The sequence below is a fragment of the Balaenoptera physalus genome (genome assembly GCF_965194825.1).
Source record: "Balaenoptera physalus genome assembly, chromosome: 10".
In the NCBI taxonomy this organism is placed as follows: domain Eukaryota; kingdom Metazoa; phylum Chordata; class Mammalia; order Artiodactyla; family Balaenopteridae; genus Balaenoptera; species Balaenoptera physalus.
In genome coordinates this window covers 111,976,514-112,000,686 of record NC_138889.1, presented here as the reverse complement: position 1 = coordinate 112,000,686, position 24,173 = coordinate 111,976,514, and the positions used below count along the sequence as shown (strand labels likewise).

The 24,173-nt window shown below is 42.6% G+C and overlaps 1 protein-coding gene across 4 annotated transcripts in view; it reads right to left on the bottom strand.

Annotated features, from left to right (window-relative positions):
- Window positions 1-24,173, bottom strand: part of NAP1L4 (nucleosome assembly protein 1 like 4) — a 66,706-nt gene that overhangs the window by 22,279 nt on the left and 20,254 nt on the right. For all 4 annotated transcript variants that reach the window (XM_082477698.1, XM_082477697.1, XM_082477695.1 and 1 more), the window contains 5 exons: window positions 21,931-21,961; window positions 21,425-21,483; window positions 12,543-12,642; window positions 9,516-9,657; window positions 1,358-1,444 (listed from right to left, as the gene is read on the bottom strand). In XM_082477698.1, the coding sequence (XP_082333824.1) occupies window positions 1,358-1,444; window positions 9,516-9,657; window positions 12,543-12,642; window positions 21,425-21,483; window positions 21,931-21,944 (402 nt within the window). In that variant the 5' untranslated portion in view covers window positions 21,945-21,961. The remainder of the gene's footprint in view (window positions 1-1,357; window positions 1,445-9,515; window positions 9,658-12,542; window positions 12,643-21,424; window positions 21,484-21,930; window positions 21,962-24,173) is intronic.

Genomic DNA, 24,173 nt, shown 5'->3' with positions numbered 1-24,173 from the left:
CCATGTAAACTTCTATCAAAAACCCTTGCTCTTTGAAACTGCATCTCCAAGACCACTGTGCCCATCACAATTTCCAACGTCTCTGAGGAACAAAGCATTTAAGGCACTCCAGCCAGATGTAACTCCAGGATGTAATTTTAGATCAAGGGGAAAGAGCTGCAGAGCTGATACAGTGCCCCCCGACTTGGGGAAGGCTGCCCAGCGCTGGCTCGCTGCCCCTCCTGGGATAATCACCACCAGAGGGACGCTCCAGGATCTCCCGCACCAAGAAACTGCCCCACAAGCTGCATGTCCAAGGATACGGAGATGTCGGGACAGAGGCACCATGCAAACATCAGGGGGGTGACGAGAAAGGCGACGTGGCCATGAGGAGGGTAGTCTTTTCTAACATCACGGGCCTGACATGTGATTCTTAGGAGGACATGATCACAAGGGGCTTTTTAAGTTAACAGGGGCAGATTTTCCTCGCACAATGAAGAACTGATTCACAACTATACTGATCCACAGGCATGGCTTCAACTACACCAGATTCTACATGTTTTTAAAAGATCAGAAAGATATATAGCTACCAAAACTAACATACACTTAAAAAAACAAAAACATAAAACCCGGAAGTTTACACTATAGGATAGAAAAGCCACTCCCAAGTGTAAAATCAGGCCAACAAAGTTCACCTTGTTGTGTTGGGACTTTCCGTGGCACTGGTATGATACCCGTCACCAAAAAAGGCTGCGAGCAGGTGATGGACAGGGCACGTCACCAAAAGGACCGTTTAGCAATGTAAGCGGCGAGGTGCCCTGGGGCTACTTCACTGTCACCGCTGGTCCCCGAGCAGGGTGGCATGGGTGTTTCCAATGTGCTCTCCCCTCCACAGCCCACCCCCTCCAGTACCTGCCCTTCTAGACACAGCGGTGCTCTCCCTTGTGGGTCTTTGCTTTCTCTCGACTAAGACTTCTTCTGATGTTTTAATCTCCACTCCCCTGATCCCTTATCTCACTGCACCACTGTGCAGAGGTGCCACCGACGGCTGAGAAAGGGGACTGTGTCTGGCTCACCGCATTAACTAACAGAACCAAGCTGTCCGGTTTCACTGTCATAAAGAAATCTAAACACCCAACCTAAGGCTGAAGCCACACCTACTGTTAGGAGCTCTTTTCTTTGTAAAAGAAAACCATCAAATTTCTTTTTTTTCCCCACCAGCCGCGCTGCACGGGATCTCAGTTCCCCAGACCAGGGATTTAACCCAGGCCACGGCAGTGAAAGCGCCAAATCCTAACCACTAGGTCACCACCCAAAACCATCTTATTTCTAACACCATTAAAACAGAACACAAGCGGCACTCATTAAAAAAACTTACGGCCAACTTGTCCTCCTCTTCGTTTTCACTGTGCCATTCGGATTCTGCATCTGTCGGCTCAGCATCACCAGTGATGAACTCCCTTCTCTAAGTAAAAACAAGATCTTCTTAGCGTTACATTCAGTTACTCAGAAACTTGAGAGTAAAGACAGTGAACTTGTAAATAATGTGTATAAAAAGACTGAAAACTGGATGCTTTTATAGCTTAAGATTCTAAGTTTTGGGGCTTAAAGAATAACATTCGGGGAGACCTTCAAGATGGCAGAGGAGCAAGACGTGGAGATCACCTTCCTCCCCACAAAGACATCAAAAATACATCTACATGTGGAACAACTCCTACAGAACACCTACTGAACGCTGGCAGAAGACCTCAGACTTCCCAAAAGGCAAGAAACTCCCCACGTACCTGGGTAGGGCAAAAGAAAAAAGAAAAAAGAAAAAACAGAGACAAAAGAATAGGGACGGGACCTGCACCTCTGGGAGGGAGTTGTGAAGGAGGAAAAGGTTCCACACACTAGGAAGCCCCTTCGCGGGCGGAGACGGGAGGTGGGCAGGGGGAAGCTTTGGAGCCACGGAGGAGAGTGCAGCAACAGGGGTGCAGAGGGCCAAGCGGAGAGATTCCCCGCACAGAGGACTGGTGCCAACCAGCACTCACCAGCCCGAGAGGCTTGTCTGCTCACCACCGGGACGGGTGGGGGTTGGGAGGTCAGATCCCAGGGAGAGGACTAGGGTTGGCTGCATGAACACAGCCTGAAGGGGGCTAGTACGCCACAGCTAGCCGGGAGGGAGTCCGAGAAAAAGTCTGGACCTGCCTAAGAGGCAAGAGACCATTGTTTCGGGGTGCGCGAGGAGAGGGGATTCAGAGCACCGCCTAAACAAGCTCCACAGACGGGTGCGAGCCGTGGCTATCAGTGCGGACCCCACAGACGGGCGTGGGATGCAAAGGCTGCTGCTGCCGCCACCAAGAAGCCTGTATGCAAGCACAGGTCACTATCCACACCTCCCCTCTCGGGAGCCTGTGCAGCCCGCCACGGCCAGGGTCCCGTGATCCAGGGACAACTTCCCCAGGAGAACACACGGTGCGCCTTAGGCTGGTGCAACATCACGACAGCCTCTGCCGCCGCAGGCTCACCCCGCATTCCGTACCCCGCCCTCCCCCCGGCCTGAGTGAGCCAGAGCCCCCTAATCAGCTGCTCCTTTAGCCTCGTCCTGTCTGAGCGATACGCCCTCAGGCGACCTACACGCAGAGGCGGGGCCGATACAAAGCTGAACCACAGGAGCTGTTCGAACAGAGAAGATAAAGAGAAATCTCTCCCAGCAGCCTCAGGAGCAGCAGATTAAATCTCCACAATCAACTTGATGTACCCTGCATCTGTGGAATACCTGAATAGACAACAAATCATCCCAAAATTGAGGCGATGGACTTTGAGAGCAACTGTAGACCTGGGGTTTGCTTTCTGCATCTAATTTGTTTCTGGTTTTATGTTTATCTTAGTTTAGTATTTAGAGTTTATTATCACTGGTAGATTTGTTTATTCATTTGGTGGCTGTCTTCCTTCTTTTTTAATATATGTAGAGATATATATATATATATTTTTTTCCTTTTTCTCCTCTTGTGAGTGTGTATGTGTATGCTTGTTTGTGTGATTTTGTCTGTATAGCTTTGCTTTTACAATTTGTCCTAGGGTTCTGTCTGAGCATTTTTTTTTTGTTTTTTTTTTTTTAAGTATAGATTTTAGCGCTTGCTATCATTGGTGAATTCCTTTTTTGGTTTGGTTGCTCTCTTCTTTTTTTCTTCTTCTTTTTAAATTACTTTAAACATTTTTTTATTTTTAATAATTTATTTTTTATTTTTAATTTTAATAAGTTTATTTTCTTTCTTTCTTTTTTTCTCCCTTTTCTTCTGAGCCATGTGGCTGACAGGGTCTTGGTGCTCTAGCTGGGTGTCAGACCTGTGCCTCTGAGGTGGGAGAGTTCAGGACATTGGTCCACCAGAGACCTCACGGGCCCACGTAATATCAAACGGCGAAAGCTCTCCCAGAGATCTCCATCTCAACGCTAAGACCCAGCTCCACTCAACGACCAGCAAGCTCCAGTGCTGGACACCCTACGCCAAACAACTAGCAAGACAGGAACACAACCCCACCCATTAGCAGAGAGGCTGCCTAAAATCATAATAAGGTCACAGACACCCCAAAACACACCACCAGATGCAGTCCTGCCCACCAGAAAGACAAGATCCAGCTTCATCCACCAGAACACAGGCACCAGCCCCCTCCACCAGAAAGTCTACACAACCCACTGAACCAACCCTACTCACTGGGGGCAGACACCAAAAACAACAGGAATTACGAACCTGCAGCCTGCAAAAAGGAGACCCCAAACACAGTAAGTTAAGCAAAATGAGAAGACAGAGAAACACACAGCAGATGAAGGAGCAAGGTAAAAACCCACCAGACCAAACAAATGAAGAGGAAACAGGCAGTCTACCTGAAAAAGAATTCAGAGTAAGGATAGTAAAGATGACCCAAAATCTTGGAAATAGAATGGAGAAAATACAAAAAACGTTTAACAAGGAACTAGAAGAACTAAAGAGCAAACAAACAATGATGAACAACACAATAAATGAAATTAAAAATTCTCTAGAAGGAACCAATAGCAGAATAACTGAGGCAGAAGAACGGATAAGTGACCTGGAAGATAAAATAGTGGAAATAACTACTGCAGAGCAGAATAAAGAAAAAAGAATGAAAAGAATTGAGGACAGTCTCAGAGACCTCTGGGACAACATTAAACACACCAACATTCGAATTATAGGGGTCCCAGAAGAAGAAGAGAAAAAGAAAGGGACTGAGAAAATATTTGGAGAGATTATAGTTAAAAACTTCCCTAATATGGGAAAGGAAATAGTCAATCTAGTCCAGGAAGTGCAGAAGAGTCCCATACAGGATAAACCCAAGGAGAAACACGCCAAGACACATATTAATCAAACTATCAAAAATTAAATACAAAGAAAAAATATTAAAAGCAGCAAGGGAAGAACAACAAATAACATACAAGGGAATCCCCATAAGGTTAACAGCTGACCTTTCAGCAGAAACTCTGCAAGCCAGAAGGGAGTGGCAGGACATATTTAAAGTGATGAAAGGGAAAAACCTACAACCAAGATTACTCTACCCAGCAAGGATCTCATTCAGATTTGATGGAGAAATTAAAACCTTTACAGACAAGCAAAAGCTAAGAGAATTCAGCACCACCAAACCAGCTTTACAACAAATGCTAAAAGAACTTCTCTAGGCAGGAAACACAAGAGAAGGAAAAGACCTACAATAACAAACCCAGAACAATTAAGAAAATGGTAATAGGAACATACATATCGATAACTACCTTAAATGTAAATGGATTAAATGCTCCGACCAAAAGAAACAGACTGGCTGAATGGATACAAAAACAAGACCCATATATATGCTGTCTACAAGAGACCCACTTCAGACCTAGGGACACATACAGACTGAAAGTGAGGGGATGGAAAAAGATATTCCATGCAAATGGAAATCAAAAGAAAGCTGGAGTAGCAATTCTCATATCAGACAAAATAGACTTTAAAATAAAGACTATTACAAGACACAAAGAAGAATACTACATAATGATCTAGGGATCAATCCAAGAAGAAGATATAACAATTATAAATATTTATGCACCCAACACAGGAGCACCTCAATACATAAGGCAAATGCTAACAGCCATAAAAGGGGAAATTGACAAATAACACAATCATAGCAGGGGACTTTAACACCTCACTTTCACCAATGGACAGATCATCCAAAATGAAAATAAATAAGGAAACACAAGCTTTAAATGATACATTAAACAAGATGGACTTAATTGATATTTATAGGACATTCCATCCAAAAACAACAGAATACACTTTCATCTCAAGTGCTCATGGAACATTCTCCAGGATAGATCATATCGTGGGTCACAAATGAAGCCTTGGTAAATTTAAGAAAACTGAAATTATATCAAGTATCTTTTCCAACCAAAACGCTATGAGACTAGATATCAATTACAGGGAAATATATGTAAAAAAAACCAAACACATGGAGGCTAAACAATACGCTACTAAATAACCAAGAGACCACTGAAGAAATCAAAGAGGAAATCAAAAAATACCTAGAGACAAATGACAATGAAAACATGACGCCCCAAAACCTACGGGATGCAGCAAAAGCAGTTCTAAGAGGGAAGTTTATAGCAATACAATCTTACCTCAAGAAACAAGAAACATCTCAAATAAACAACCGAACCTTACACCTAAAGCAATTAGAGAAAGAAGAACAAAAAACCCCCCAAAGTTAGCAGGAGGAAAGAAATCATAAAGATCAGATCAGAAATAAATGAGAAAGAAATGAAGGAAACAATAGCAAAGATCAATAAAACTAAAAGCTGGTTCTCTGAGAAGATAAACAAAATTGATAAACCATTAGCCAGACTCATCAAGAAAAGAAGGGAGAAGACTCAAATCAATAGAATTAGAAATGAAAAAGAAGAAGTAACAACTGACACTGCAGAATTACAAAGGATCATGTACTACAAGCAACTATATGCCAATAAAATGGACAACATGGAAGAAATGGAAACACTCTTAGAAACGCACAACCTTCCAAGACTGTACCAGGAAGAAACAGAAAATATAAACAGACCAATCACAAGCACTGAAATTGAAACTGTGGTTAAAAATCTTCCAACAACAAAAGCCCAGGACTAGATGGCTTCACAGACGAATTCTATCAAACATTTAGAGAAGAGCTAACACCTATCCTTCTCAAAATCTTCCAAAATATAGCAGAGGGAGGAACACTCCCAAACTCATGCTATGAGGCCACCATCACCCTGATACCAAAACCAGACAAACATGTCACAGAGAAAAAAACTACAGGCCAATATCACTGATGAACATAGATGCAAAAATCCTCAACAAAATACCAGCAAAGAATCCAACAGAACATTAAAAGGATCATACACCATGATCAAGTGGAGTTTATCCCAGGAATGCAATGATTCTTCATTACACGCAAATCAATGTGATATACCATATTAACAAATAGAAGGAGAAAAACCATATGATCATCTCAATAGATGCAGAAAAAGCTTTCAACAAAATTCAACACCCATTTATGATAAAAACCCTCCAGGGGCTTCCCTGGTGGCGCAGTGGTTGGGAATCTGCCTGCCAAAGCAGGGGACACGGGTTTGAGCCCTGGTCTGGGAAGATCCCACATGCCGTGGAGCAACTGGGCCCGTGAGCCACAACTACTGAGCCTGCGTGTCTGGAGCCTGTGCTCCGCAACGAGAGGCCACGACAGTGAGAGGCCCGCGCACAGCAATGAAGAGTGGCCCCCGCTGGGCTTTCCTGGTGGCGCAGTGGTTGAGAATCTGCCTGCCAATGCAGGGGACACGGGTTCGAGCCCTGGTCTGGGAAGATCCCACATGCCGCGGAACAACTGGGCCCGTGAGCCACAACTACTGAGCCTGCGCTCTAGAGCCTGTGCTCTGCAACAAGAGAGGCCGCGACAGTGAGAGGCCCGCGCACGGCGATGAAGAGTGGCCCCCGCTCGCCACAACTAGAGAAAGCCCTCGCACAGAAACGAAGACCCAACACAGCCAAAATAATTAAAAATAAATAAATTAATTAATTAAAAAACAACAACAACAACAACAACCCTCCAGAAAGTGGGCACAGAGGGAACCTACCTCAACATAATAAAGGCCATGTATGACAAACCCACAGCCAACATCATTCTCAATGGTGAAAACCTGAAACCATTTCCTCTAAGATCAGGAAAAAGACAAGATTGTCCACTCTCACCACTATTATTCAACATAGTTTTGAAGTTTTAGCCACAACAATCAGAGAAGAAAAAGAAATAAAAGGAATCCAAATCGGAAAAGAAGAAGTAAAGCTGTCACTGTTTGCAGACGACATGATACTATACGTAGAGAATCCAAAAGATGCTACCAGAGAACTACTAGAGCTAATCAATGAATTTGGTAAAGTAGCAGGATACAAAATTAACACACAGAAATCTCTTGCATTCCTATACACTAGTGATGAAAAATCTGAAAGAGAAATTAAGGAAACACTCCCATTTACCACTGCAACAAAAAGAATAAAATACCTAGGAATAAACCTACCTAATGAGACAAAAGACCTGTATGCAAAAAACTATAAGACGATGAAAGAAATTAAAGATGATACAAACAGATGGCAAGATATACCATGGTCTTGGATTGTAAGAATCAACATTATTAAAATGACTATACTACCCAAAGCAATCTACAGATTCAATGCAATCCCTATCAAACTACCAATGGCATTTTTCACAGAACTAGAACAAAAAATTTCACAATTTGTATGGAAACACAAAAGACCCCGAATAGCCAAAGCAATCTTGAGAAAGAAAAACGGAGCTGGAGGAATCAGGCTCTCTGACTTCAGACTATACTACAAAGCTACAGTAATCAAGACACTATGGTACTGGCACAGAATCAGAAATATAGATCAATGGAACAGGATAGAAAGCCCAGAGATAAACCCACACACCTATGGTCACCTTGTTTTTGCTAAAGGACGCAAGAATATACAATGGAGAAAAGACAGCCTCTTCAATAAGTGGTGCTGGGAAAACTGGACAGCTACACGGAAAAGAATGAAATTAGAACACTCCCTAACACCATACACAAAAATAAACTCAAAATGGATTAAAGACCTAAATGTAAGGCTAGACACTATCAAACTCTTAGAGGAAAACATAGGCAGAACACTCTATGACATAAATCACAGCAAGATTCTTTTTGACCCACCTCCTAGAGAAATGGAAATAAAAACAAAAATTAACAAATGGGACCTAATGAAACTTGAAAGCTTTTGCACAGCAAAGGAAAACATAAACAAGATGAAAACACAACCCTTAGAATGGGAGAAAGTATTTGCAAATTAAGCAACTGACAAAGGATTACTCTCCAAAATTTATAAGCAGCTCATGCAGCTCAATATCAAAAAAACAAACAACCCAATCCAAAAATGGGCAGAAGACCTAAATAGACATTTCTCCAAAGAAGATATACAGATTGCCAACAAACACATGAAAGGATGCTCAATATCACTAATCATTAGAGAAATGCAAATCAAAACTACAATGAGGTATCACCTCACACCTGTCAGAATGGCCAGCATCAAAAAATCTACAAACAGTAAATGCTGAAGAGGGTGTGGAGAAAACGGAACCCTCTTGAACTGTTGGTGGGAATGTAAATTGATACAGCTACTATGGAGAACAGCAAGGAGGTTCCTTAAAAAACTAAAAATAGAATTACCATACGACCCAGCAACCCCACTACCGGGCATATACCCTGAGAAAACCATAATTCAAAAAGAGTCATGTACCACAATGTTCATTGCAGCTCTATTTACAATAGTCAGGACACGGAAGCAATGTAAGTGTCTATCAACAGATGAATGGATAAAGAAGATGTGGCACATATATACAATGGAATAACACTCAGCCACAAAAAGAAACAAAATTGAGTTATTTGTAGTGAGGTGGATGGACCTAGAGTCTGTCATACAGAGTGAAGTAAGTCAGAAAGAGAAAAACAAATACCGTATGCTAACACATATATATGGAATCTAAAAAAAAAATTGTTCTGAAGAACCTAGGGGCAGGACAGGAATAAAGACGCACACATATAGAATGGACTTGAGGACACGGGGAGGGGGAAGGGGAAGCTGGGACGAAGTGAGAGTGTCAGGGACATATATACACTACCAAATGTAAAACAGATAGCTAGTGGGAAGCAGCCACATAGCACAGGGAGATCAGCTCGGTGCTTTGTGACCACCTAGAGGGGTGGGATAGGGAGGGTGGGAGGGAGAGGCAAGAGGGAGGAGATATGGGGATATATGTGTATGTATAGCTGATTCACTTTGTTATACAGCAGAAACTAACACACCACTGTAAAGCAATTATACTCCAATGAAGATGTTAAGAAAAAAATAAAAAGAGTAACATTCAATGATTCACTGGGTACATCTGGATGTTTTGCCTAAAGAAGTATCTGAAATATACTAATTAAATTTACTAACAGAGTTCCCTACCTTGTCAAAGAGAGGCTGGTATAATGCTGCATACTTTCTTTCCAAGTCATGAACTTCTTCATAGAACTTGGCTTCTATATGAGCACATTTCACCTGAAGCTGTTTCAGTGCATTGATTCTTCTTCTTACTGCTTTGGGTAAACTAAAAGAGAGGGAATAAAAAATAAAACATCCATATGCCTGCAAAATAAGGTAGCATGCTTATTTTTTACTAAAATAAATTAACGTTAACATAGAATTAACACCCTTACCATGAAAAAGAGCTCCTAAAAATCATTAAGGACAAACACCACCTCCCCGCCCCCCCACCAAAAGCAGGGTGGTGGCGGAGGAGGAAGCTGAAAGATAATTCACAAAAAATACAAATAATCAAACACGGAAGAAAGGTCCAATCTCATAAAATATCCAAAAGAATGTAAATTTAAAAGAACTGCTGTCTTTTCCTTACCAAATTGGCAATTAAAAAAAAATTCCCAGGGGGGACTTCCCTGGCGGTCCAGTGCTTAGGACTCTGCGCTGTCACTGCCGAGGGCCTGGGTCAATCCCGAGTCGGGGAACTAAGATCCCGCAAGCCTCGAGGTGTAGCCAAAAAAATTTTTTTAAATAAAAGAGAGAAGAAAATTTTTTAAATTCCCAGGTTTGATGAGGCTGAGGGCAGAGGCCCTCTAATTGACACATCTTTCTTAAGGGTAAACAAGAACCTTGAAAATATTCTTTGCATCTACTTCTAAGACTTTATCCTAAGGAAATAACCAAACGTTTATGTGCTGGCGTGACCACTGATATATTATTTGTAAAAGTGGAAGACTGGGAACAATGCCAAGATGAGCAGGATTGAAACAGGGCCTGTCCACAACCATGTCCTCAAGGAATACTCAGCACCACAGGACGAGCTCCTGCTGACACAGCGAGGGAAAAACCAGAGACGACAGAGACAAGGCGTGCATTCTAGTCGAGAGTCAGACAACTACCAGCTCCTTAGCCCTTTGATACTTTTTACCTTCTAAGAAACATTTTAGTTTGTATGCCTTACATTTATAAAACAGAAGGGAAAAAACATTTTAAACCCATTAAAATGATTTGTTTAACCTGAAGCCCTTAGTCACAATCTGGAACAAAGAGCAGACTCCTGCGGACTTCCCTGGTGGTGCAGTGGTTAGTTAAGACTCTGCTCTCCCAATGCAGGGGGCCCAGGTTCCATCCCTGGTCAGGAACCAGAGCCCACATGCCGCAACTAAGGAGCCCGCCTGCCGCAACTAAGACCCAGAGCAACCAAATAAATTAATTTAAAAAAAAAAAAGAGCAGACTCCTGGGCCCCACAAAGAACCACACTATCCCCCTTGGTGGGCCTAGGTCCTGCCCTCTGAGTCCTCCTCCACGTGGGCTGACTCCTCAAGGGCAGGGCTGGCATTAGTCTAATGGTATACAGTACCAGGCAGCTCCCAAGCACAGCACTGTTTAGAAAATACAGCCATCAAGGGGAACTGGTTCCAGAACCCTATGGATATCAAAATCCATGGATGCTCAAGTCCCTTATATAAAATGGTACAGTGTTTGCACACTAAGCACATCCTCCCATATACTATAAATCATCACTAGATTGCTTACCATACCTAATACAATGTAAATGTTATGTAAATAGTTGCTGGCGTGCGGCAAATTCAAGTTTTGCTTTCTGGAACTTTCTGGAAAAATTTTCCCCCAATATTTTTGATCCGCAGTTGGTTGAATCTGCAGATGCACAACCCAGGGAACCCATGGCTACAGAGGGTCAACTGTAGTGGAAAAGCCTTGAATCACAAAGGACCCTGTCCTGGTATAATCATACCCACGGCACAGTTTGGACAAAGGTCCTTCACCACAGACTGCCAACTACAGAAACCGTTCTACAACTATTGCTAGTGAGAGAACAAGGAAAAAGCAGAGTAAGAATTTAATAACACTGAATACATTAACATCTGTACTTCTTTTCTACATTAATTACACAACCTAACGTTATGTCCGAACTTTCAAATCTTCCTAATGGAGTAAAAATACAAGGACCTCTAAGCCAACTGAACCCAGATATCCTCCCCAGCCAGCCTCCAAACAGTAAGAGTAACTACACACAGTTCTTCTCCCCACAACAGGCACATCACGTACAGCACGGAACGTGGAACTAACTCTATCGCACAAAACCTCGCTCCCCTCCGTTTCCTCTCAGCGAATGCCAGCCCATTCACCCAGTTTCTGAAGCCAGAAACTAGAAATCACCACTCATGCTCAGCTCTCCTACCTGCACCCAGCATCACCACACCCCACTGATCTAGTCTGCAAACACTTCACAGAACCTTCCCCACTGGGTCACCCCCTCGAAGAACCCTCTCTACGGGCAGAGCAGACGCCAAGCGTGCCCACTCTGTGACAACATCCCCAGCCCCGCGCGGGACAGCCAGCGTGCGTGCGGGGTGACGCTCTGAGAGCCAGCCGTGCACTGGCTGTAGGAGGGGAGCCCCGAGCAGCTTAGCCCTCGGCAGGAAGACAGCCAGGCCCCGAGAAGAGTGGTCCAAGGGCTCGAAGGGTGGGCATTCTTATGGTGTTCTCTGTGAATACAACCAAGACACAGACCTCGTCCAAATAAGCCACGTTTCGGTGTTGCAGGCTCACATAGGTGAGCCGGGCCGGACTGGGTCTCTTAGCGAACCAGGAGACACCATGAAGAGAAAGCACTGCCCCCATGTGCCTGTACCTCCGCCCCCTGCTGACGCCCCAGTCCGCCTGCTCACGGGACCTGTGAAGGCCTCTCACCCTACAGGCTGGCACCGTACACTCGCCCATAACTTGACACACACCGCACTACCCTGGCCACAGGCCTGTAGCCTCTACCAGGCTCTGACCACAGCACTCACCTTCGGGACCCCAGAGCCTGGCTCTCAGCAGGCAAGGTCTACTGAATGAAAAACATACTTATTCCTAGTCTAAGGAACCAGGAGAGGTTTTTTTCTTTGTTTCTTAAAGTTGCGTCGTCTCACTCACGGCATACTTACGTCTCGATGTAGCTTGAAGGAGTGTGGGAGACACTGTCAAGTCGTTCCTGTAAAGCTGCCAAAACTTGAGGATTCTGCATCACCTGGTCTGCGAGCTTTTCTATTAAGAGTTAAAAAAAAACAAGGCCAAAAATTTTAAAATACACCCACCCCACAACAACCAAGAGTTGAAAATCACAAACACATATCTACTACCTTTGCATATCTACTTTAATTTGTAAATATAGCAAATAGCTTCTTAAGAACATCTGTTTCAAAAATATTTATTTTTAAAGGCATTTGATACTCTATGTTAATCACCCGAGTGGATGGTTATAAATACACCGAGGGTACCTGGAGAGTTCTGCTTCTCACCGTAGCGGTAGAAGCCCCAGTCTCCCCACTGAGGACACTGTCACTTGCTAAGTTCAGGCAGTCTACCTCCCTCCCGGAAGCCGAGGACGGGGACAAGGTGCCTGTGGCTCAGTAAATCAGCGCACACTTCTGCCCCAGCTCAGGAAAGCACGACTCCCACCAGCTCTCTGGGGGCACCAGACCTTGCAGGCCCTCTTTGCCTCCACCTTCACCCACCTTGCCCTCCTGCCCAAACCCGCCTCCTCCCAGGAACCCCTGCCCCTCTGCCCTGCAACCTCGACAGCTCACACACACTGTACTGACTCCCGAAGAACAAACACGATGCTGAGAGGGAGGTCAGCTGTGCCGCAGACTGGCTCACACCTGGCTCGCGGCACAGGCTCTGTGTTGAAAAGGTTCCCTCTCAGTGACACTGTACGGAAACCCAAACTTAGGGCCCTCATCCGACTCAAAAGGCAGCACAGACCTAGAGTTCTCCCCCGCCTTTTCTAAGACAGTGATGCGGGCAAGCTGAATACAATAAGTAGGCACTCAATTTTACCTTTTAACTACAATCTCAATCACTAACATGAAGCACTGTGTATGTGTATAAAACATATGTAACTGTATATACAAAACTGTATGAAAATACTAAAAATATACACAAACACACATCTCTAGCTCTGGCCACTGAAAGGTCTAGAAATAATGGCAGATGGCATTTATATTTTGGTTTTTAAATCTCTGTCCCAACTAAAAGATACAGGGCTCCTTGCGTAAATGTAGATTCCAGGTCTGGGGAAAGGAAAGTTCAAGGGAAAATGGAACATCGCCTATGCCACAAAGCTAGAGAGAACTCAAAATGGATGGGAACGTAGCAAAAGGACATAGAAGCCAGCTTAAAGGGACCCCACTGGCCAAATGGGACAATTTGCACACTAAAAAGAATAATGATGGACAATGAGGGAAGATGGCGGAGTAGAAGGACGTGCTCTCACTCCCTCTTGCGAGAACACCACAATCACAACTAACTGCTGAACAATGATCGACAGGAAGACACTGGAACTCACCAAAAAGATACCTCACATCCAAAGACAAAGGAGAAGCCACAATGAGACAGCAGGAGGGGCACAATCACAATAAAATCAAATCCCATAACTGCTGGGTGGGTGACTCACAAACACTTATACCGCAGAAGTCCACCCACTGGAGTGAAGGTACTAAGCTCCACGTCAGGCTTCCCAACCTGGGGGTCTGGCAAAGGGAGGAGGAATTCCTAGAGAATCAGACTTTGAAAGCTAGCGTGATTTGACTGCAGAACTTCGATAGGACTGGGGGAAACAGAGACTCCACTCTTGGAGGGCACACACAAAGTAGTGTGTGCATCAGGACCCAGGGGAAGGAGCAGTGACCCCATAGGAGACTGAATCAGACCTACCTGCTAGTGTTGGAGGATCTCCTGCCAAGGCAGGGGGTGGCTGTGGCTCACCGTGAGGACAAGGACACTGGCAGCAGAAGTTCTGAGAAGTACTCCTTGGCGTGAGCCCTCCCAGAGTCTGCCATCAGCCCCACCAAAGAGCCCGGGGAGGCTCCAGTGCTGGGTCGCCTCAGGCCAAACAACCAGCAGGGAGGGAACCAAGCCCCACCCATCAGCAGACAAGCGGATTAAAGTTTTACTGAGCTCTGCCCACCTGAGCGACACCCAGCTCTACCCACCACCAGTCCCTCCCATCAGGAAACTGGCACAAGCCTCTTAGATAGCCTCATCCACCAGAGGGCAGACAGAAGAAGCAAGAAGAACTACAATCCTGCAGCCTGTGGAACAAAAACCACATTCACAGAAAGATAGACAAGATGAAAAGGCTGAGGGCTATGTACCAGATGAAGGAACAAGATAAAACGCCAGAAAAACAACTAAATAAAGTGGAGATAGACAACCTTCCAGAAAAAGAATTCAGAATAATGATAGTGAAGATGATCCAGGACCTCAGAAAAAGAATGGAGGCAAAGATCGAGAAGATGCAAGAAATGTTTAACAAAGACCTAGAAGAATTAAAGAACAAACAAACAGAGATGACCAATACAATAACTGAAATGAAAACTACACTAGAAGGAATCAATAGCAGAATAACTGAGGCAGAAGAACGGATAAGTGACCTGGAAGACAGAATGGTGGAATTCACTGCTGCAGAACAAAGAAAAAAGAATGAAAAGAAATGAAGACAGCCTAAGAGACCTCTGGGACAACATTAAATGCAACAACATTCTCATTATAGGGGTCCCAGAAGGAGAAGAGAGAGAGAAAGGACTCGAGAAAATATTTGAAGACATTATAGTCGAAAACTTCCCGAACATGGGAAAGGAGATAGCCACCGAAGTCCAGGAAGCACAGCGGGTCCCATACAGGATAAACCCAAGGAGAAACATGCCAAGACACACAGTAATCAAATTGGCAAAAATTAAAGGAAAAATGATTGAAAGCAGCAAGGGAAAAGTGACAAATAACATACAAGGAAACTCCCATAAGATTAACAGCTGATTTCTCAGCAGAAACTCTACAAGCCAGAAGGGAGTGGAATGATATATTTAAAGTGATGAAAGGGAAGAACCTACAACCAAGATTACTCTACCTGGCAAGGATCTCATTCAGATTTGATGGAGAAATCAAAAGCTTTACAGACAAGCAAAAGCTAAGAGAATTCAGCACCACCAAACCAGCTCTACAACAAATGCTCAAAGAACTTCTCTAGGCAGGAAACACAAGAGAAGGAAAGGACCTACAAAAACAAACCCAAAACAAGTAAGAAAATGGCAATAAGAACATACATATCGGGGGCTTCCCTGGTGGCGCAGTGGTTGAGAATCTGCCTGCCAATGCAGGGGACACGGGTTCGAGCCCTGGTCTGGGAAGATCCCACATGCCGCGGAGCAACTGGGCCCGTGAGCCACAACTACTGAGCCTGAGCGTCTGGAGCCTCTGCTCCGCAACAAGAGAGGCCGCGATAGTGAGAGGCCCGCGCACTGCGATGAAGAGTGGCCCCCACTCGCCGCAACTGGAGAAAGCCCTCGCACAGAAACGAAGACCCAACACAGCCAAAAATAAACATAATAAATAAATAATAAAAATTTAAAAAGAACATACATATCGATAATTACCTCAAACGTGAATGGATTAAATGCTCCAACCAAAAGACACAGGCTTGCTGAATGGATACAAAAACAAGACCCATCTATATGCTGTCTACAAGAGACCCACTTCAGACCTAGGGGCACATACAGACTGAAAGTGAGGGGATGGAAAAAGATATTCCATGCAAATGGAAATCAAAAGAAAGCTGGAGTAGCAATATCATATCAGATAAAATAGACTTTAAAATAAAGAATGTTACAAGAGACAAGGAAGGACACTACATAATGATCAAGGGATCAATCCAAGAAGAAGATATAACAATTATAAATATATATGCACCCAACATAGGAGCACCTCAATACATAAGGCAACTGCTAACAGCTATAAAAGAGGAAATCAACAGTAACACAATAATACTGGGGGACTTTAACACCTCACTTACACTAATGGACAGATCATCCAAACAGAAAATCAGTAAGTAAACACAAGCTTTAAATGACACAATAGACCAGATAGATTTAATTGATATTTATAGGACATTCCATCCAAAAACAGCAGATTACACTTTCTTCTCAAGTGCACATGGAACATTCTCCAGGATAGATCACATCTTGGGTCACAAATCAAACCTCAGTAAATTTAAGAAAACTGAAATCGTATCAAGCATCTTTTCTGACCACAACACTATGAGATTAGAAATCAATTCCAGGGAAAAAAACGTAAAAAACACAAACACATGGAGGCTAAACAATACATCACTAAATAACCAAGAGGTCACTGAAGAAATCAAAGAGGAAATAAAAAAATACCTAGAGACAAATGACAATGAAAACACAACAATCCAAAACCTATGGGATGCAGCAAAAGCTGTTCTAAGAGAGAAGTTTATAGCTATACAAGCCTACCTCAAGAAACAAGAAAAATCTCAAATAAACAATCTAACCTCACACCTAAAGGAACTAGAGAAAGAAGAACAAACAAAACCCAAAGTTAGCAGAAGGAAAGAAATCATAAAGATCAGAGCAGAAACAAATGAAATAGAAATAAAGAAAACAATAGCAAAGATCAATAAAACTAAAAGCTGGTTCTTTGAGAAGATAAACGAAATTGATAAACCATTAGCCAGACTCATCAAGAAAAAGAGGGAGAGGACTCAAATCAGTAAAATGAGAAATGAAAAAGGAGAAGTTACAACAGACACCGCAGAAATACAAAGCATCCTAAGAGACTACTACAAGCAACTCTATGCCAATAAAATGGACAACCTGGAAGAAATGGACAAATTCTTAGAGAGGTATAACCTTCCAAGACTGAACCAGGAAGAAATAGAAAATATGAACAGACCAATCAAAAGTAATGAAATTGAAACTGTAATTAAAAATCTTCCAACAAACAAAAGTTCAGGACCAGATGGCTTCACGGGTGAATTCTATCAAACATTTAGAGAAGAGCTAACACCCATCCTTCTCAAACCCTTCCAAAAAATTGCAGAGGAAGGAACACTCCCAAACTCATTCTATGAAGCCACCATCACCCTGATACCAAAACCAGACAAAGATACTACAAAAAAAGAAAATTACAGACCAATATCACTGATGAATATAGATGCAAAAATCCTCAACAAAATACTAGCAAACAGAATCCAACAACACGTTAAAAGGATCATACACCATGATCAAGCGGGATTTATCCCAGGGATGCAAGGATTCTTCAATATACGCAAATCAATGTGATACACCATATTAACAAATTGAAGAATAAAAGCCATATGATCATCTCAATAGATGGAGAAAAAGCTTTTGACAAAATTCAACACCATTTATGATAAAAACTCTCTAGAAAGTGGGCATAGAAGGAACCTACCTCAACATATAAAGGCCATATACGACAAACCTACAGCAAACATCATTCTCAATGGTGAAAACCTGAAACCATTTCCTCTAAGGCCAGGAACAAGACAAGGATGTCCACTCTCACCACTATTATTCAACATAGTTTTGGAAGTCCTAGCCACGGCAATCAGAGAAGAAAAAGAAATAAAAGGAATACAAATCAGAAGAGAAGAAGTAAAACTGTCACTGTTTGCAGATGACATGATACTATACATAGAGAATCCTAAAGATGCCACCAGAAAACTACTAGAGCTAATCAATGAATTTGGTAAAGTAGCAGGATACAAAACTAACGCACAGAAATCTCTTGCATTCCTATACACTAGTGATGAAAAATCTGAAAGAGAAATTAAGGAAACACTCCCATTTACCACTGCAACAAAAAGAATAAAATACCTAGGAATAAACCTACCTAGGGAGACAAAAGACCTGTAGGCAGAAAACTATAAGACACTGATGAAAGAAATTAAAGATGATATCAACAAATGGAGAGATATACCATGTTCTTGGATTGGAAGAATCAATACTGTGAAAATGACTATACTACCCAAAGCAATCTACAGATTCAGTGTAATCCCTATCAAATTACCAGTGGCATTTTTTACAGAACTAGAACAAAAAATCTTAAAATTTGTATGGAGACACAAAAGACCCCGAATAGCCAAAGCAGTTTTCAGGGGAAAAAACGGAGCTGGAGGAATCAGGCTCCCGGACTTCAGACTATACTACAAAGCTACAGTAATCAAGACAATATGGTACTGGCACAAAAACAGAAATATACATCAATGGAACAAGATAGAAAGCCCAGAGATAAACCCATGCACCTATGCTCAACTAATCTATGACAAGAGAGGCAAGGATATACAATGGAGAAAAGACAGTCTCTTCAATAAGTGGTGCTGGGAAAACTGGACAGCTACATGTAAGAGAATAAAATTAGAATACTCCCTAACACCATACACACAAATAAACTCAAAATGGATTAGAGACCTAAATGTAAGACTGGACACTATAAAACTCTTAGAGGGAAACATAGGAAGAATACTCTGACATAAATCACAGCAAGATCTTTTTTGATCCACCTCCTAGAGTAATGGAAATAAAAACAAAAATTAACAAATGAGACCTAATGAAACTTGAAAGCTTTTGCCCAGCAAAGGAAACCATACACAAGACGAAAAGACAACCCTCAGAATGGGAGAAAATATTTGCAAACCAATCAATGGACAAAGGATTAACCTCCAAAATATATAAACAGGTCATGCAGCTCAATATTAAAAAAACAAACAACCCAATCCAAAAATGGGCAGAAGACCTAAATAGACATTTCTCCAAAGAAGACATACAGATGGCCAAGAAGTACATGAAAAGCTGCTCAACATCACTGATTATTAGAGAAATGCAAATCAAAACTACAATGAGGTATCACCTCACATCACTTAGAATGGGCATCATCAGAAAATCTACAAACAACAAACGCTGGAGAGGGTGTGGAGGAAAGGGAACCCTCTTGCACTGTCGGCGAGAACGTGAATTGATATAGCAACTATGGAGAACAGTATGGAGGTTCCTTAAAAAACTAAAAACAGAATTACCATATGACCCAGCAATCCCACTACTGGGCATATACCCAGAGAAAACCATAATTCAAAAAGACACATGCACCCCAATGTTCACTGCAGCACTATTTACAATAGCCAGGACATGGAAGCAACCTAAGTGTCCATCGACAGACGAATGGATAAAGAAGATGTGGTACATGTATACAATGGAGTATTATTACTTAGTCATAAAAAGGAATGAAATTGGGTCATTTGTAGAGATGTGGATGGATCTAGAGACTGTCATACAGAGTGAAGTCAGAAAGAGAAAAACAAATATCGTATATTAACAAATATATGTGGAACCTAAAAAAATGGTACAGATGAACCGGTTTGCAGGGCAGAAACTGAGACACAGATGTAGAGAACAAACGTATGGACACCAAGGGGGGAAAGCGGCAGGGGGTGGTGGTGGTGGTGTGATGAATTGGGAGACTGGGATTGACATGTATACACTGATGTGTATAAAATGGACGACTAATATGAACCTGCTGTATAAAAAATTAATTTATTAAAAAAAAAGAATAATGATGGCAAATGATTTTAACACTGAATAAAAAGCTAATCCATGAGTCTATAGTAACATTAAAACGGGGTAGTGGGGGAGTAGGGAAGTATTTCTTTAATAGATGTAATATGTTAGTCAGATTGACAGAATTAGAAAAACACCCTTTGGTGACCACCAATGTCATCACGGATTCAGCAAGGATCGTCAGTGGTGCCCGAATCCCTACGTAGGAGTCTTAGGGAGAACAGGAGTCCCACAGGGTGCCCGACAGCTTCCTTACTACAAGGACCCTAAGGGCAGAGCCCGGCAGACACTGTCTTCACCACGTCATCACTCTCGGGAGGCCCGTCACGGGCCTAACTGCATTCCCACTCCATCAGGTCGCCTATGTGCTCGTCCTGCCAAGACATTTACCCTGAATCTAGTGAGGAGAAAACCACCAGACCCATCCAGAGTGTGGGCATTCTACAAGACAGCTGGAGCACACAGCCTGCTGATGTGTCCCTGCGAGGAAGGGTACAAAAGGTGGGGGGATAACTCTAGAATAAAGGGGACAGAACTAAACGCGATACATGATCCTTGGCCAGCCCTGGATTTGAGTGTGGGGTAAGGCGGTAAAAGAACTGATGAGAAAACCAGGAAAATACGAACATGACTGTACATTAGCTAATAGTACTGGACCAACATTAAATTTCTTGGTTGTGGTAATGGCATTGTGGTTATGAGACTTTATCCTAGTTTTTAGGAAATGTATACTAAATTGTTTTAGGAAGAAAAAGCCAGAATATCCACAACTTGCTTTCAAACAGTTCAGAGGGAAAAACAAGTATAGATAAATACTTGAAAATGGAGGAAAGGGCCTTACCTGGAGGCGCAATGGTTGAGAACCCGCCTGCCAATGCAGGGGACACGGGTTCGAGCCCTGGTCCAGGAAGATCCTATATGCCGTGGAACAACTAAGCCCGCGCACCACAACTACTGAGCCTGCGCTCTAGAGCTCGTGCTCCGCAACAAGAGAAGCCACCGCAATGAGAAGCCTGAGCACCGCAACGAAGAGTAGCCCCCGCTCACCGCAACTAGAGAAAGCCCGCGCGCAGCAACGAAGACCCAACACAGCCAAAAATAAATAAATTAATTTTTTTCAGAAAAAGAAAATGGAGAAAGAGTAATATATCTATGAATTTATGATCATATCAAAACGATATGATATCTGGGACGTGCTTCAGAATAATCATGGGAAGAGAAGTAAAGGCACAGGTGAAAAAAGCCTGAGCGCCTGGTAACCGGCGCTAACGGTGAGAGGCGGCAGGCAGAGGTGCACTGTGCTATTCACTTGACCTCCGAGGTCTGAGTAGGAGCCCCCCTGCTCTGCATGCAAACTCTCCAACGGTTCACTTTCCCGTGTGCAGTGAACTGACCTGTATTACTTGCATTTTTAGCAGCTTCCAAGGAATCTGAAGGAACTCCATCTGAAAAACTAAAACAATATATTTAAAAAGTATTACTCTAAAAAAAGTTTCAAAGATAAATAGCACAAGGGCGTTTTTCTTACTTAACATATTAAGAGGTGTCTCCACAGTAACTTCAGATTTGAGCAGAAGACAACTACAGACACACACATGTTACCTATGAAATACTTTCCTCACCGTTATTAAAAAAAGCCGCCTTGCCAAGCTGTTAGGACACAGTGCCCACAGTGGCTCTGTGGGACAGCCACACACAGTCTCTAAAAACACAAAGGTTTTTAGTATCAATATATGACACACTTTTCACATCTAAAGCAAGTTCTTCATGGGCTCAAAAACACAGAGAGGAAAAAAGAGCCATCAGCTGGAGCACCTAATGATGTTTACAGAGAGAAGGCCTGCCTCTTGCTCACCAACTAAAATTTAAACTCCAATAAACAAAGTCCATTTTGGCTTACCTGTTATCTGCCATCTGAATGTTTTTATCTCCTACAAATCAGAAAAGAATTAACATTACTAAATATTCACAAACAAAAAAATTTTCAAATGTACTCTTTTCACAGTGATTTTCAGTGGGGGACGAGGACCTCGTAAGGAGGGGCAGGAGGGACTGTTCTGGGGTGATGGAAATATCAAGACCTTGAATGGGGTACTGGTTACTTGGATATATACACTTGTCAAAACTCATCAAATTAAAAACTTATACACCTTTCAGTGCAAGCACATTTACTCATAAAAAATTTCTCTTGCTGGCACTAAAATGACCAGACTTCAGAATAAAGACAATTCATCAATTTTAACTTGTCTTATGTCTACAATAAGTTTTAGAAACAGGAACATTTATTTATGCTAGGCCAATTATTTTAGAGCAATTCAAAGAATTTACTGGTGCTCACATTGTCTTTCAAACCCTAACTCACAGAACGATTTTAAAATTTTGTTTATTCTGTATGTTCTACTACTTCTACACTGAAGATGCAGTACTTGTGTAAAAACATCATATAATACACTCAATTATGATCCCACTTTTACGAGACATATAAAAAAAGATTACCTCCAGATTAGGTGACTTTCTACCTATAAATATTAAAGGTGGGTTCTAAGACATTTATGACTTAAATAGAACTTGATATTAGTACAATTTCAAAGCCCTATCTAAATGCAGAGCTAAAAACAGTCAGGTTTGGTGATCACGTTTCCTTAGTCCTAGATGTAGTAAATCCACTTCAGATCCCCCTCTGAAGGGTGGTTTCAGGCTGACAACTGGTCGATAACTCATTCTTAGGTATCTGAGCAAAGCCCAAACCCCTTAATCAGTGCTTCAGGGTCAAAGAAAAGAACAATAACCCTTCACAGTTAGGAAATATAGCTCCAATTGGAATTTATGAACTACAATTGTTTTAAGTGCATCTTTCTTAGGTAATTCTGTTTCAAAATAAAACATCGTAATTACTTTAAAAATTTGAAATACTACATAAATGTTACATTATCTTTTTCAAAAACTAAATGATTTAAGGAAACAAATGAAAATCAGGGGAGGAAAAACCCTCCAACAGTCCCCATCACCTTCTGCTGAGTCCAAAGTCACTCCACACAGAAACCCAAATTCCTACACCTCCCAGCTTAGCTCCTCCGCAATCTGCTGCATGCATACAGCCGCACCCGGGCTATTCCCAAGCTTTTTTTTTTTCTTTTTTTAAATAAATAAATTTATTTATTTATTTATTTTTGGCCGCGTTGGTTCTTCGTTGCTGCGCGTGGGTTTTCTCTAGCTGCAGTGAGCAAGGACTACTCTTGGTTGCGGTGCGCGGCCTTCTCATTGCGGTTGCTTCTCTTCTTGCGGAGCACAGGCTCTAGGCACGCAGGCTTCAGTACTTGTGGCACGCGGGCTCAGTAGTTGTGGCTCGCGGGCTCTAGAGCGCAGGCTCAGTAGTTGTGGAGCACAGGCTTAGTTGCTCCGCGGCATGTGGGATGTTCCTGGACCAGGGCTTGAACCCATGTCCCTTGCATTGGCAGGCGGATTCTTAACCACTGCACCACCAGGGAAGTCCGATTCCCAAGCTTATATTCTGCTTTTTCATATATTACAAATGGAAAACATGAGACAGGCAGGTCTTCAAAATAACATCTGATGACAACATTTTAAGAGCTAATACACTTACCTTTTACCAGTTGTTAAATACTGAAGTTTCCCCCCCATGATATACTTCTGATAACATCTACATGAACACATCTTAGTTTACATGGCTTCCAATCCCAAGTAATTCTTTATACGGCAATAGTAGGATTGTGATTGTAGGATTTCTGGGTCAAAGAATAGGAATGGATACTGACACCTACTGCCAAACTGGTTACACACTGAAACCAAGTACAATTTGGCTACATAATTAAAGACTCCATTGTCTAACAATTATGTCCACCAGCACCTTCTGTGTAGACCACACACACCAACTGCTCTCTCTTGCAGCAGCTGTCACTGCCAGCTTAACGGACAGAGTCCCGTTTTCCCCACCCAATCAAGCCACACACCTAATTCCAACACCTCCTGTACTAGCAAGGTCCCCATGTGACAGGCAATTTCCCACATTTTATACCCACAGCAACTCTAGCAGGGAGGGTGCATCCCTCCTGCTCAGTGCACAGAAGAGGACACTGATGATGGGAAGGGTGAGGTGACTAACCCAAGGTTACCTGGCTAGTA